Genomic DNA, 14397 nt, shown 5'->3' on the forward strand with positions numbered 1-14397 from the left:
CACCATACAAATTCTGCTGCTGTTCGCGAAGTATAGCAAATAAGGCTTCATTTTCATAATATATTATGGATTTCCGCAAAGTAACGCCTGCTTCTATCCAATATTCAATTAGTAATTTTTTTTATAACTATTCCAGAAACATGGGTATCTCGCTGACTGGTAAAATTGTAATAATCCTGCTATGTCTCGGAGTGATAGCTGGTATGACCACCATGATAGTGTTCTACGTTCAGGACCAAAATGAGATCACCACCACTACTTCTTCCACAACCACCACCACTACTGTAGCACCGGAACCGGATACCCCTTATCGGGTCGGAGTTGGTATAGCGGATATGACTGGACCGTGCGTGGAAATCACCTTTGTGAGTAACCTTTACGGCGATAGGTAGAATATACTTATAGATAGTATAGGATTTCGGTGATAGCCCAAAAGTTCTAAATTCATTTATTTCAAGAAGGCCTAGTTTAAGTTTTTTTATTCCAATAATTCATTTATATAATAAAAACTTTTTTCCATCAATGCTTGCAATGCTTTAATTTTATCTTAAAAGTTTGGAGAGGCATGATCTGCTTCTGTGCTGGTGATCTATTAAATAACTTTTTACAGCCATAAAAAAAGCTTTTATTACAAATATTTTCAAATTACATTTTGGCACATAATGTTTGGATATCTGTAATTTTTATTAAAATCGCCTTTCCGCTTAAAATACTCTGGATATTTTTGACCAAAATACTTCTTCACCCTTTAATATACATGCTTCGCACTTTTGAAACGCTTTTATAAGCACTTTTGAAACGCCAAGTCTGTTTGTAGAGACACTCCGATACGGAAGGCAGAATTTATCGGGAAGAGCCTGCAAGAAACTGCAGATTTCTCTCTGTTTTTCAACATAATTTTACAGTTTGTTTATCTTTTGTCAACGTCAAATATTTATATATAGACGGCACTTTGGACTCGTGCATTACTGATACGTTTACGTACATAACGTACGTTTTTAATTATTACTGTTTTTAATTATTCTGTTATAGCGTAAATGGGTCATAGTTACCAAATAAAGAATTATTATTATATTATTATTACATGTAAAGTATCATAAAATTGAGTTGATGGCGATAACTAAATTCGTCAATAAATTCGTAAATATTCGTTCGTAAATATATTCCATAAAACCTGTGTAGTTTAAGGCGAGTTGAGCAATGGCGTGCGCTTAATACATGCACAGAAGCGCTGCCTAGCCTAAAAATTATATCACTCGTAAAGTAGGAGAAGTTTTTGAATCACGCCACCTAGTTGTATTTAATTACACCTAGTTAAGTTGATCAATAAATATTCTGGGTTACAGATGGGTTATGCAGAGTTGGGTCAGACGGGGCAGGGGATTCACATGCGCCAGTACTCCAGAGCATTTATATTCGTCAAAGGGAACACCAGGATTGTTCTAGTTACTGCTGATGTGCAATCAGTAGGCATCGCAGTTCGGCGTGAGGTATGGTATATCTCTTTTATAACCGTACTTTATCCAACTAACTTTATGCCAAAAATAAAGTTGATTGGTTACTTAGTTGGGGCGTTAAGGAAAGGCAAACAAACAAACAAACAAACAAACAAATGAACAAACACACTTTTGCATGATAATAAAGTAACACGCTAACTCGTATTTGAATAGCAAGGTTTGCCTGAGCTACATACCCCCTTGTACATACACGAGTATGACAGAACCATACCCCATAGTCTACAACAATACGGGCTTTTTTATTGTAATAATTGACGGACCAAGCAGATGGCCCACTTGATGGTAAGTGGAAACCATCGCCTATAACATGGCACATGGTGTCCATTGATTTGAGGCGTAGGTGTTAAGCCACATGCGCATGTACACCGACAACCACGCCCTTCAGACCAGAACACAGAATTGCGACAATGCTGCTCAGCGGCAGAAATAAGCATGACGTTAGTACTGTCACAAAAATCTCTACTACTACAGTATTTTTAAATCGTCTACAATTAAAAAAGAAAGAAATAAGTTTCCTTTGTATCTACCAGGTAGTCAACAAACTGCAGCAGTTATACGGGGACATGTACAGCCTTCGCAACGTTATCGTAACAGGCACGCACACACACAGCGGCCCTGGGGGGCATTTGGTGGACTTCCTACTCGATGTTTCGATACTGGGTTTCTCAAGGGAGACCTACAGCGCATACGTCGATGGAATAACGAGGGTAAGCTGGTAAACTCTTTTTATTTATGCCCTTACGCCTTTTCTTGACATTACTTGTGTAAAAGCATGTAAAAGCACTAGCGTGATTTCTGAGCTTTATATTATTGATTATTAATTATGATTTATAATACAATGAGTTAATGAAAACGGAGTAACTTAAGTGATACATTATTTACTGTCTCTGAGACTTATCTGTGAAACCGAAACGCTAATAGTTTTTCAATAAACCATTGCCATAGTTTTTGCGAACCAACACAAATGCAGTTTGACAGAAGTCACTTTAGTAGGTACGCGTTGAGTATTAAAGGTATTATGCACGTGTCGGTGTTTTATCTTCATTAGGGTTGTCATAAGTAAACATTTATAAGGTTTTGAATCGCAAAATAAATATGCTTCTTTTATTTAATATTTCTACTGGGTGATTCCTTATGAAATATACTTCATCACCCTTCAACATTATTTTATAATTCGGTGACACGTTGTATATACATCTAATATCTTTAAAGGTAACGTATATATATAACCTGAATTTTGGTTCCAAAGAGTTTAAGAAGTTTAGTACGTATGGGGTAAATCGGTAAGACTAGCTTTAATTTTTAGAAAACGTCGTTTCCTCCGAGTTTTCTGGCAATGAAAAACTGCTAAAAAATCATTAGAATACGAAGGTGAAATTCATGACCAAGTCTAATAGCGTAATGTGGGAAATTGGGCGATATCGAAAAAAGGTTTTTCATTTTGCCACTTACCAAAAAAAAAAAATCCTAACCGAAGAGTGATCATTCATTTTACTCTCTTTACTATCTCTACTTCCCCTTCTTTACAGCAGCAACTGAAAATTTTCTGCAATAGAAGATTTGCTTTCTTCTTTGTTATATATAGTATAAACGGTATACGTTTATACTATATATAACTTTGAACCATATAAGCAAGGTATAGGGACATATCATCATCATCATCTTCATCAGCCTGCGAGCATCCACTGTTGGAAAAAGGCCTTTCCGAGAGCACGACACCACACACGGTCCTCCGCCTTTCTCAAAAGAATACATTTCAAAGAATTAAGAGCATACAGAAACCGTGTACACGCTAATATGGAAGCATCAAAAACTACTCCACTTTAGTAGTGTTAAGTACTTCACTCCATTTAGCAGTTGACAGTAGTTATTTTACTTAAACTAATGTTCTTAATCTACACTGCCCACCATCCGCACAGGTGCGTGGTGGACTACGGCCTTAACCTCTTCACATTATGGGAGAAGGCCCGTGCTCCGTAGTGGGCTGGTAATGGGTTGATTTGATGATGATGTTCTAAAGGTTAACCAAAAAATGGGGAAAATGGGTAAAGTTTGTGAGCTAGCAACATTCCGCGGGAGTGAAGTGAGAAGTGCGCATGGCGTTTTCACTGTATTTGGGCACAATGCACTGCATACAATAATGAATTTGGGTCCTGTATGTTCTTGATTCTATGGTACATATATAACTGGCTTATAAGAACACTGTTCGTAAAAGGATTCTGGGTGTGGAAGAGGTATTTACCCTATGAGTCGCAGCGCAGCTTTCTCAGTCCAAGGCCGTGGGCTCGATTTCCGCAACTGGCAAATAATGTTTTTCAGTATCTGGGTGTTTATATGTATATTATAAGTCTTTATGTATATTATTCATAAAAATATATTCATCAGTCATCTTAGTACCCATAACACAAGCTACGCTTACTTTGGGGCTAGATGTCGATGTGTGTATTGTCGTAGCAGATTTAATTACTTATTTATTATTATTTCAGAGTATAGTGCGAGCCCATGACAACATTGTGCCAGCTCATCTTTTCTTCAGTCGTTCTTATGTTAAGGATGCCCAGTACAATCGTTCTCCATTCTCATATAACCAAAATCCTTCCGAAGAAAGAGAAAGGTAATAATCAAAAGTTTTACAAGTTTCTTATGTAGCTAGAAATTCTAATCTAGTTGAGTTGCTTAAAAGGTAAAGTATTTTCTTTTGTACTTATTTATAAATACAAAAGATGCCTTTCTGTAAAGTCAAACCAATTTTAAGGTCTTGTTCTAGACAGCAAGTCTTACATACTTACTTTACAAAGGTATAGTCACCATTCACCAGAAACATTTAGTTATGGGTAAAACGTGTAAGAACATGAATCCAGAGACGACCAACAGTAATGAAGTAAACGACGAAGACGACGAAAATGTGTAATACATTTGGTACCGATACTCCCTAATTACTTCGCCACCATTTTAATTACATTACTTCCATATCAATCAAACTAGACAATCATTGAAATGTTATTGTTGTAACTAAACAATGCTTTGAAAGAAATGTATTGCTTCAAAAAAGGATTGACAAAAAAGTTGACGATGAGGCAAGATTTTCCCCTTATTTAATTTTTTTTATATCAATTATTGACGGTCCAAGCAGATGGCCCATCTAATAGTAGATGGAAAACAAAGCTCTATAAGCGGAGCAACAAGTGTAAATAGGCAGGGCATCCAAGTTTATTTGTTTTGTTTTAAAAATATCTTTATTAATTTCATATCCAAGTGACTAGCCTAGGTTAAACAAATCAATAATATATTACTTACATTTTAGTTACAACTATGGAGGGTAGAGGTAAGGAGAGTCATCTGTGTATATGAAAAAGGGTCGTCAAAATGTATTAAATTAGGATGGCGCCACATTTGCATCAGGGTAACTCTTAAAAGAAGCGCCAAATATAAATATTGTTAGAGTAGGCTTAAAAAATACACAAGGAAGTATGGAGATACAAGGAAGTAAGGTTATATTTACCACAATATTTTGTACAACGTAAGTTGTTGAAATTCTCAATAATTAACTACTTTAGTCGATAATGACATTAAATTTTTTCATACTTCAATTCATCTACGATTGCTACATTCATACCATACCCTGTGCATCCACCAGCGCCATTGTGGAGGATTTTTGAATTGTTATTTAGCGCAACAACTGGACACTTTTTCAACTTTTCTCCCATATAAGATGACTCTCCTTACCATCTACCCTCCATAGTTACAACACCTTTTTAAAACTCTACAGCATATAAACTAAACATTTTTCAACAACTTATTGAGCCACATAACAGATGATAATAACTTGTTTTACCTAGAACTTAGTACAGACATACGTTTATTAAAATCAAGTTTGGGCATCCAAGTAACACGTCTTGAAACTTCCTGCCCTGTGTCTATCAATCTGAGGCGTTAGTGTTAAGACCCATGTGCCTTTAGTTACGCTGGCAACCACGCCCTTCTTAACGGAATACAGCATTACAACAATGATACTAAGTGGCAAATAAAAGCAAAAATTTCCAAGCAAAATTAAAAAAAAAATCTAAATTCATTTATTTCAAGTAGGCCAAGTTTATAAGCACTTTTGAAACGTCAAGTCAGTCTGTTTGTAGTGACTCTACCACTGGTACGAAAGGTAGATTCCACTGAAAAGAGCCGGCAAGACACTCAGCGTGCATTAAAAGATAAACCTAACTGACCTTAATGTTCCAACAGGTTCGACAAAAACTTTGACGATGAGTTATCACAAGTCCGCATTGTAAAGGCAGATGGAAGGCTCCACGGCGTTATGACTTGGTTCGCAGTTCATACTACGAGCATGAATATGACCAATCGGCTTATATCCTCGGATAATTTGGGATACGCGGCTTATCGCATGGAGAAGGCCCTTAATCCTAGAAGACCAGCTGGCAAAGTTAGTAACATATCATAATAAATCTTTTATTATTACTAATAATTTTTTTTGGTAAGCACTCTATAAAAAACTCATATGGAACTTTGCATGATTTGAGTTCACACTACGAAGAAAGCTAAACGTGCGAGGTCGCCATTTCAGCACCTCGGGACCCCATCATCTATCGTTTCTACAAGCTATCTGCCCCGCCCATTGCCACTTTCATAGCTTCGTGACGCTTCGAGCTATTCCTGTAGCTCTGGTTATTCTACGGATTTCCCAATACTGATTTGATCACGTATAGATACTCCAAGCTTAGCTCTCTCCATCGTCCGCTGAGTGATTCTGAGTCTTCTTGTGAGACCCATGATACTTTCTGGCCAGGGTTTAAGCAAATTAATTATTAATATATCATCATTGTTTCAGCCAACAGTCGTAGCTGGTTTCTTCTCATCCATTCTAGGAGACATTTCGCCAAACTTGCGAGGTGCACGCTGCGAGTTTTCCGGGAACGAGTGTGACAATCAGTTCCTGATATGTGCTGCCCTGGAGCGGTGCTTCGCTCAAGGTCCTGGGAATGACATGTTCGAGAGTGCCAGGATCATTGGAGAGAGAGTGTATCAAGGGGCAATGGTGAGTATTTTGAAGTAAAATGGCGGCAGAAGTTTTTAATAATGCACAAAATTAAACTTCATATTAAGCATATTAATTGGACCAGTAAAAGCAAATATAGAAATAGTTTGTACCATATTTTGGCTAAGTAATAAGTTTGGCCATTCACCACTTAAATTGGCCGATTCTGTTAGCATCTTAGTGACTATGCCTCGTTGGCGAGGCATCGATGACTTTTTGTGTTCATTAAGTTTTATTTCGATTTCTTCGTTGTTTATTTTTGTTTGTAAATATTTTAATGTAGGTACATTATATCAAATACTTTGTGAAATGCTGATTTAGAGGATAAAAAAAATCTAACTTTGTTGTGAGCCATGTTGATGCTGAAATATTTAACAGCTAGCTTCCTTATTCCACTCAGTTATTTGACAGTAAAGGTTATTGTTTAGCTTGTTTCGAGTTTAAAAAATAACATGCTTTCATTGCAGGAAGCTCTTCATAAACCAGGCGATGAGCTGGTCGGTGAAATTGCGGTCTTGCACCAGTTTGTGGATATGCCAGAACAAGCTGTGCCAAGATACGATCCGTTGATTCAAAATTTCAACGTGGTTTGTTAATTTCGTAATTAAAATTCAGTATTTTTCAATTTTCTTCAAGCAAATTCAATATATAATATAATTTATTTTAGAGTGAAACGGTGACGGGATGCGTGCCAGCTATGGGCTACAGTTTTGCTTCTGGCACTATCGATGGGGCTAATGTTTTGAATATTACTCAGGTATCTATAATGTTTATTACATTCAAGTAATTTTATAAATAAGTCACTAGATATAACAACTAGACGTAACAATTCAGGTCTCTAGATGCTCAGTCCAGATTCTAGATCATTTGTTAATTTCACTTAATACCAGTACAAGACAAACATAGAGTCAAATTTAAAATTGGTAGACCTGGCAGAACACTTTACTTGCTCTCCTCTGCTTTTGAGAGATCTACTGTAATGGTAACACCAAAGTGAATATAGAAAAGCACGACTATCTAACGAGGATATTCCATTGCATTCCAACGTGAAAACCCTTTACTTTGAAATCTTTGCGGCAAACAATAACGTCCTTTAACGTACTTTTAATTACGTCGTCTCTGAATAAGTCAGGTCAAGTTTGGTCGGTCACATTCAGACGCGACTTTGACTACAAGGCTTATATTTCCAAATTACCCAATATATTAAGCTGATGTTTAGTGGCAATTCTGGCAATTATGACGTGAAAAGTAACATATTAACTGTTTCTTCTAGGGTACAATCCACGGTAATCCGCTACTAGACTCGATCGCGGGAATTGTGGCTCTACCTACACCAGAAGATATAGAATGCCATGCTCCTAAACCTATTCTACTTGCTACTGGAAGGGTGAGACAATTTGCTTATAATTCTAGTTATAACAAGTTGATTAAAGTATTATAAAGATAGAAGAAAGACAATATATGGGAAAGGCACATGGCAAAGTTAAGATCGAGAGATGTAGTCGAGATGCCTTAAAACGGTAAAGGGCGTAATTACAGAATTAAGAACATATACAAACCGTGTACAGGACTAATATTGAAGCATCAAAAACCACTCCACTTTTGTAGTGTTTCTCTAGTTGACAGTTATTCATTTTACCTCTAATGTTTTATACGTTTACCATAACATGGGAAAAAGGGGAAAAGTTTGTAAGCTAGCAACATTTTGCGGGTGTGAAGTGAGACGTGCGCGGGGCGTTTTTACGTTTTTTTTACACAATGCGTTGCATGCAACAATGTCGTAATGGGGGTTCTGTATGTGCTTAATTCTGTAGGCGTAAGTTTGAATTTCCAATAGAGAGTTAGATATTACTGGAGTCTATTTCTTTCATGGACCTAAATGCAAAAAAATCTTGCGAGTCACCGCGGTTGATTGCCTAGTCTACTGACAGCGGGGCTTATTTTTTTTGGCGCAAATGCCAGGCTGCTCTGCGTGAAAATTCAGCCAGCATTCTTGGCACCATTCAACGCGAATGATCAGTATGAGTATCAATAATAAAGCTCGAGTAATGAATTGAAGCGGTGATAGCGCATTGGGTAGGAGCTCGACTTCACTTTCGGGGGCCGAGTTCGAGTCCCAGCACGCACCTCTAACTTTTCTAAGTTATGTGCGTTTTAAGTAATTAAAATATCACTTGCTTCAACGGTGAAGGAAAACATCTTGAGGAAACCTGCATGCCTGAGAGTTCTACATAATGTTCTCAAAGTCGTGTGGAGTCCACCAATCCGCACTGGGCCAGAGTGGTGGACTACGGTCTTAACCCGTTCTTATTGTGGAAGGAGACCCGTGCTTTGTAGTGAGCTGGTAATAGGTTAAAGTGATGAAGTAATGAATTGAATTTCTAGGCAGACTTCCCAATACCATGGCACCCTCGGATAGCCTCGATATCTCTTATCTGGTTGGGAGGTTTTACGATATTGGGCGTGCCAGGAGAGCCCACCACGATGGCCGGCCGGCGAATGAAGGACGTGGTGGGTGAAGCGATGCAGCGACGCGGGTATGAGCCGCGAATTGCAGTTTCGGCTCTCACCAATGAGTACATTCATTATGTGTCCACGTTTGAAGAATACCAGGTATGTATGAGTGTTTAGACATGGCAAAGTAGATAGACACTCGACTGTGAGATGGTGATAACTAAAAAAATACCTGGCTAAGTTTTTTGTGGGCTCTTCTTAGACCAGGGCGCGTTTGGAACCCTAGGAGGCTTTAGTTTTAAGTTAACGAATGCAGTTATCTTTTAGATTTGTATTTCGTATACTAATAAACACCCTATAAGAGTATTAATTACATATTATTACTAATAATATGCAATTATTACTAATACATATTATTATTATTATTTTTTGGTCATAATCGGTTATTGTTAATTTTACATAAGCAAATAATAATGTGAAAATGGAAAGTTTTAGGACGTGTTGTAATTTGTTGGTACACTCATAACTGTTCTGAAAATAGCTTCAGACTTTTCGTCAGTTAAGAAAGTGAAACGCGGTCGACGTTTATAACATGCTCCTGAACTTCAAATGTGGTTTAACTGTCTTAACTCACCGGGTTCTCAGGTACAACGCTATGAAGCTGCATCCACGATTTACGGCCCTCACACTTTGGACATATTCCTGAACAAATTTTACGATTTCACCGTCGCTGCTATAAACGTAAGTAACATTTCGCTCACTATAACAAATTCGTATTTTCAATTTACTGCATTCTACAACATTTTTTCTGCAGGAAAACTAACATAGTTAACAAACTAACCAGACCCGGGCTCCGGGAAACGGGTTAATAATATGACGATGATGATTAAGATTGTGTGGCTAGTTACGGTGTAGTTGAAAAATCATGCGATCATCATCCTTATACAAACATGTTAATTGTTAGTAGACCACCATATTTTGCGGATCAAATAAATGTACTTTTCGCTCGAAAATCTACATTTGAGATTTCCCAGACCTCAGTGGCGTGCATAGAGGGTATGCACAGGGTATGTAGGTGATATAAAATAAAGAAAACCTCCAGTACGAGTCATAAAAACTTAAGGATAAGCAATGTAATGGTCATAAAAAGCCTAACCTTAAGTATTAATAACTCGTACTGGAGACTTTGTTCATTTTGTATCATCTGCATACCCTGTGCATACCCTATGTGCACGCCATTGATACAATATGCATTCACTTTGCCGAGTGGTGACGGCAGATCAGAATACAGTTGTTACAATGTACTCTCTGATTGTGTACGAGGCGATTAAGGGAATGTAATGGAGAACGGGTAGCAGCGTCCTCGGTGCTTTACTACCACCAACCCTTCTACCCGGCGTGGTGAATATGGCAAACCCTCCCATTGGGAGAGGCCTTTAGTCCATCAGTGGACTGTTACAGGGTACTGATGATACATTCACAGGATTATTCTTTTGGCAAATATGCTTTATTTTTTAAACTAACGTGGCCATAATATTCTTCATCGTAATATATTTATAAACAGATGGTTTCAACTTACCATGGTGTGCCATAAATTATCGCTGGATAAATTAGGATGTTTGCCACTTAGAAAGCTAGAACTATGCGGTTCAAATTAATTATATATTTCCAAATAGTCTGTCTACTTTTGCAAAGTAGTTGAAGACGGCAGTTCCATGTTTCAACAGCTTCTCAAGTGTCGGATTGAGCACTGCGTTGAAATTAAATGACGATGCCTTAATTTACAGGGTACCAACGTCCCACCAGGTCCTGAGCCGGCAGACCACGTGAATGGTACCATCACACTGATCATGCCAGTTGTACTGGATACATCAGCAATAGGCAGAACCTTTGGGGACGTGATAGAACAGCCGCCAGAAGTGGTGAACAGGGGGGACACTGTCAGGGTTGTTTTTGTAAGTATCAAGACACAAAAGTAAGAAGGTTTAAGTATTATTGAAGGACGGATGAGTATAAAGACCAGTTGAGTTCTTGATCATGCGATAATACATTCTGTAGAATAGAAAAAAAATATGTGCTGTCATGGCTGTTTTCCTTTTTTAGGTTGGAGCTAATCCCAGAAACGACCTTCGCCAGGAGTCCAGTTATACAGTAGTGGAGAGACTTGAGCTTGGCCAATGGTTGCCAGTTGCCACCGATTCTGACTGGGACACCAAGTAAGTGACGTTGTCTTGTCAAATGTCATTCAGCATGTTAATGAATTTCAGGAAAGATGGAGAATAACGGAACAGTATACATATAACTTAGGAAAGCGTTCGGTGGCGGTGTAACAAGGTTTCACGCTTTTTGTTCACCCAAAAAATTTTACATATAAACACAGTATATGTACAGCTCATAGAAAGGGGGTATAATCGCGGGATATATTTTCCTTGTTGCCAACTTTGCTGGAAGCTAAAATCATCTACACAACTTCTAGAATGGGGATTTGGTAGTTTAGGTGGAGGGATAAGTAAATATGTGACATCTAAAAAGATTGTTGAGCCAATCACCATCCCAGTGAGTCGCACATTTCACTGAAATGTATTTCACACATTTTTTTCGGTACTTTTATTGTATATAATAAAAGTAAATCTTCGTTTTTCAATAAATCTTTTACGGTTCAGGTTATTGAACTCTGGAACGCTCTGCCACTAGATACTTTAAGAAAAGAGTGAAGGATCATTATTTCTCTAATTCGGTCGAGCATGCATCTACAGATCTTCTTATTACGTCTTTGGTTGGCTAGAAGAGATAACTATGTAGCGATAAGGCTGCCAAATTGTACCTTCCTTCTTTTGTATTTGCACCATTTATTTTTGTGTTTACAATAAAATTATATTCATTCATTCATTCATTCGGTGATAATTTTTAACTTTAACTTGTTTCAGGTTTCATTGGGAGCGGGAAGGGGATTCGAATACCGCGAGTCGGGTGACCATAGAATGGCACGTACCGAATGACGTCATCTCCGTACCGTACCGCATTGTGTACCGCGGCGCCGCGCGGAGCATTGTAGGGGGCGGCGTTACTCAGTTCGAAGGAGTTTCTAGAAACTTTACGATACAATTTTAATAAGTATCCCCTTTGTCTGTGTTATGAATGTACTCGAGATAGTACATTCTATGGTCATTGATTTAAGCTAGAAATGATTACCGATCTTATTGTATACAAATAAGTTTACACACTTGTATTAGAATTCTACGTAGTGTTTTATGTTTAGCTGTCATACCGTTGGTCAGTTCGGTAAAGAAAGTCTGTCTTGGTCTCATTCAGCGTCCTTGCGCGTTAAGGCGTTTACTTTGACCCGCGTTTGGTCGATACTGTGAAACTACAGAATTACGTGCGTTACGTGCATTCCTGGAATGCACATTAGTATATTTAAAATTCTCTTAAATCAATTACAGCTAGTTCATAAGCAATTTTAAAAATTCAAGTCAGTCTGTTTGTAGTTTCTCTAGTACCGGTTTTAAAGGCGGATTGTAACGACAAGAATCCTTAAAGAAACTCAGCAGTTTGCCCTTTTTGAGCATCATTTTACAGTTAAACAATCACTAGAATGTTTCTATCTTCTGAGAGATAAAAACGAGCGGCCTGGTTCCAAGCACTCTAAGCAGCCTTATCGTTAAGAAATTTAATAAAAATAAATAATAAATTGTCGTAGTATATCTACGACAATACACATATCGCCATCTAGCCCCAAAGTAATCGTAGCTTGTTTATGGGTACTAAGATAGCTGATGAATATTTTTATGAATATAGTACATATAAATATTTATAATATACAGATAAACACCCAGACACCAAAAACATCCATGTTCATGACACTAACATTTTCTTGGCTGTCAAAGAAATTAGAATAGAATAGCAGTCTAGCATGATTTTATACCATGAAAAACTCACGTTTAAACCAATTTTTATGTAAGTTATTTATGAAATTGTTGTTAAGTAAAACTTATTAAAATAGCACTATTGTTTTATTTATTTACCTCCCGTCATGGCTTGGTTATTAAACGCACAGAAAATAAATACAATCAAGGACAAAGTATCAAAGGGCCTAGTTTTATAAGTATTGTTTCAACTGATTAAATAAAAGTGCAACGGTAGAGCTTTTTGCCAGTGGTCTTCTTTTCCGAAGACAGCATTCCGAAGTAAAATCATTTCAAGGTAACAAGTGTTACGGTAGAAGAAGTCTGTAGTAGGTACTTAAGTATATCGGAATTGTCGGGATTGTTGTTTCTTTAAAGTTCTGTAAAACAGTTCGCGACAACGTACGACTACTTTTTTAAGTCGACTCATTCGCGGACGAAGTCGCGCGGGATCGCTAGTTCTGTTATATAATAGTGTAGATGGGTCATAGTTACCAAATAAAGAATTATTATTATATTATTATTTTCAACGAAACAGTATCTCGTAGTTTAAACGACTAAGTTGAAAATATCCTCCGGTTCAAATATAAACTTGTAAATCTAGATCTTCCTTGTTAGCTGTTTAAATAGAACGGTGTAACTAAGTTAATGTTATATTGAATTCTAAACTTGATACCTTTAAGAGCTATTTTTGAATGCAATCGGATTCCAATAAACGCTTTGCAGTAGTCATTATAGTCTATTGAATAATGAATGTCCTAATGCCATAGTAGGTAGGCGCAACATTGACATATTTAAAGGACCAGCTAAACAGCACACGGAAATTACGCTTTGTACGCCAAAGTTGTGTAGTAAGGTTTAAAATGCCCTTTTTTTAACAAGATGACGGACTAAGAAGATGGCCCACCTGATGGTAAGTGGAAAACCATCACAAATTAACAGAGCAACGTCACATTACCCTGTGAAGACAGGGTAATGTGACTATCAATTTAAGGCATATGTGTTAAGCCTCATGTGCCATGAGTTACACCGGCAACGACGCCTTTCAGACCGGAATACAGCATTGCAACAATGCTGCTTAGCGGCAGAAATAAGCATGACTTCCCCGGACGAGCTCTGTCCCAAACAGCTCTACTGCATCTAAAGTATAACATGCCAGTAAGTGATAATGATATATAAAATCCGTTGTTGAATCATGAAAAATATCTAAAGATTTGAGGACCTTGCCGGCGCTGTGTTGAGTGCTGTGGTTTGAAGTTGGAGGTGTCGGGGTCGATCCACGGTTAGAGCAATTTTATTTGTTATCTATTTATATAGGTATTTATGTTATATATTTTATTTGGATTTATATTTTATGTATATATCTGTATAATTTTAAATATTATTTATTGCACCACCTACCTCTTTTCTATGTTTTTTCCTTTTAAGCCATTGGTGGCCTAGAAGAAATAGCTATGTAGCGATAAGGCAACTA

General features: G+C 37.5%; 1 protein-coding gene across 1 annotated transcript; it reads left to right on the forward strand.

Annotated features, from left to right (window-relative positions):
• Nucleotides 1-140: 140 nt before the first annotated feature.
• LOC120627484 (neutral ceramidase-like) lies at nt 141-12695 on the forward strand. The gene is made up of 14 exons (XM_039895488.1): nt 141-365; nt 1347-1490; nt 2048-2224; nt 4004-4131; nt 5754-5952; nt 6358-6564; nt 7032-7151; nt 7232-7321; nt 7838-7951; nt 8950-9177; nt 9664-9759; nt 10806-10973; nt 11122-11234; nt 11946-12695. The coding sequence occupies exons 1-14, from the start codon at nt 141-143 to the stop codon at nt 12127-12129; spliced, it is 2193 nt and encodes a 730-aa protein (XP_039751422.1). The 3' UTR covers nt 12130-12695.
• Nucleotides 12696-14397: the final 1702 nt, after the last annotated feature.

The sequence above is a fragment of the Pararge aegeria genome, chromosome 11 (assembly GCF_905163445.1).
Source record: "Pararge aegeria chromosome 11, ilParAegt1.1, whole genome shotgun sequence".
NCBI classification, from domain to species: domain Eukaryota; kingdom Metazoa; phylum Arthropoda; class Insecta; order Lepidoptera; family Nymphalidae; genus Pararge; species Pararge aegeria.

What these genes read in the sequence shown, in the direction of transcription:
- LOC120627484 (XM_039895488.1), top strand. Translation starts at nt 141, where the DNA reads ATGGGTATCTCGCTGACTGGTAAAATTGTAATAATCCTGCTATGTCTC. An exon ending in CCTTCCGAAGAAAGAGAAAG is followed by an intron (nt 4,132 to 5,753) that starts GTAATAATCAAA and finishes ATGTTCCAACAG; the next exon opens with GTTCGACAAAAACTTTGACG. An exon ending in CTAGAAGACCAGCTGGCAAA is followed by an intron (nt 5,953 to 6,357) that starts GTTAGTAACATA and finishes TCATTGTTTCAG; the next exon opens with CCAACAGTCGTAGCTGGTTT.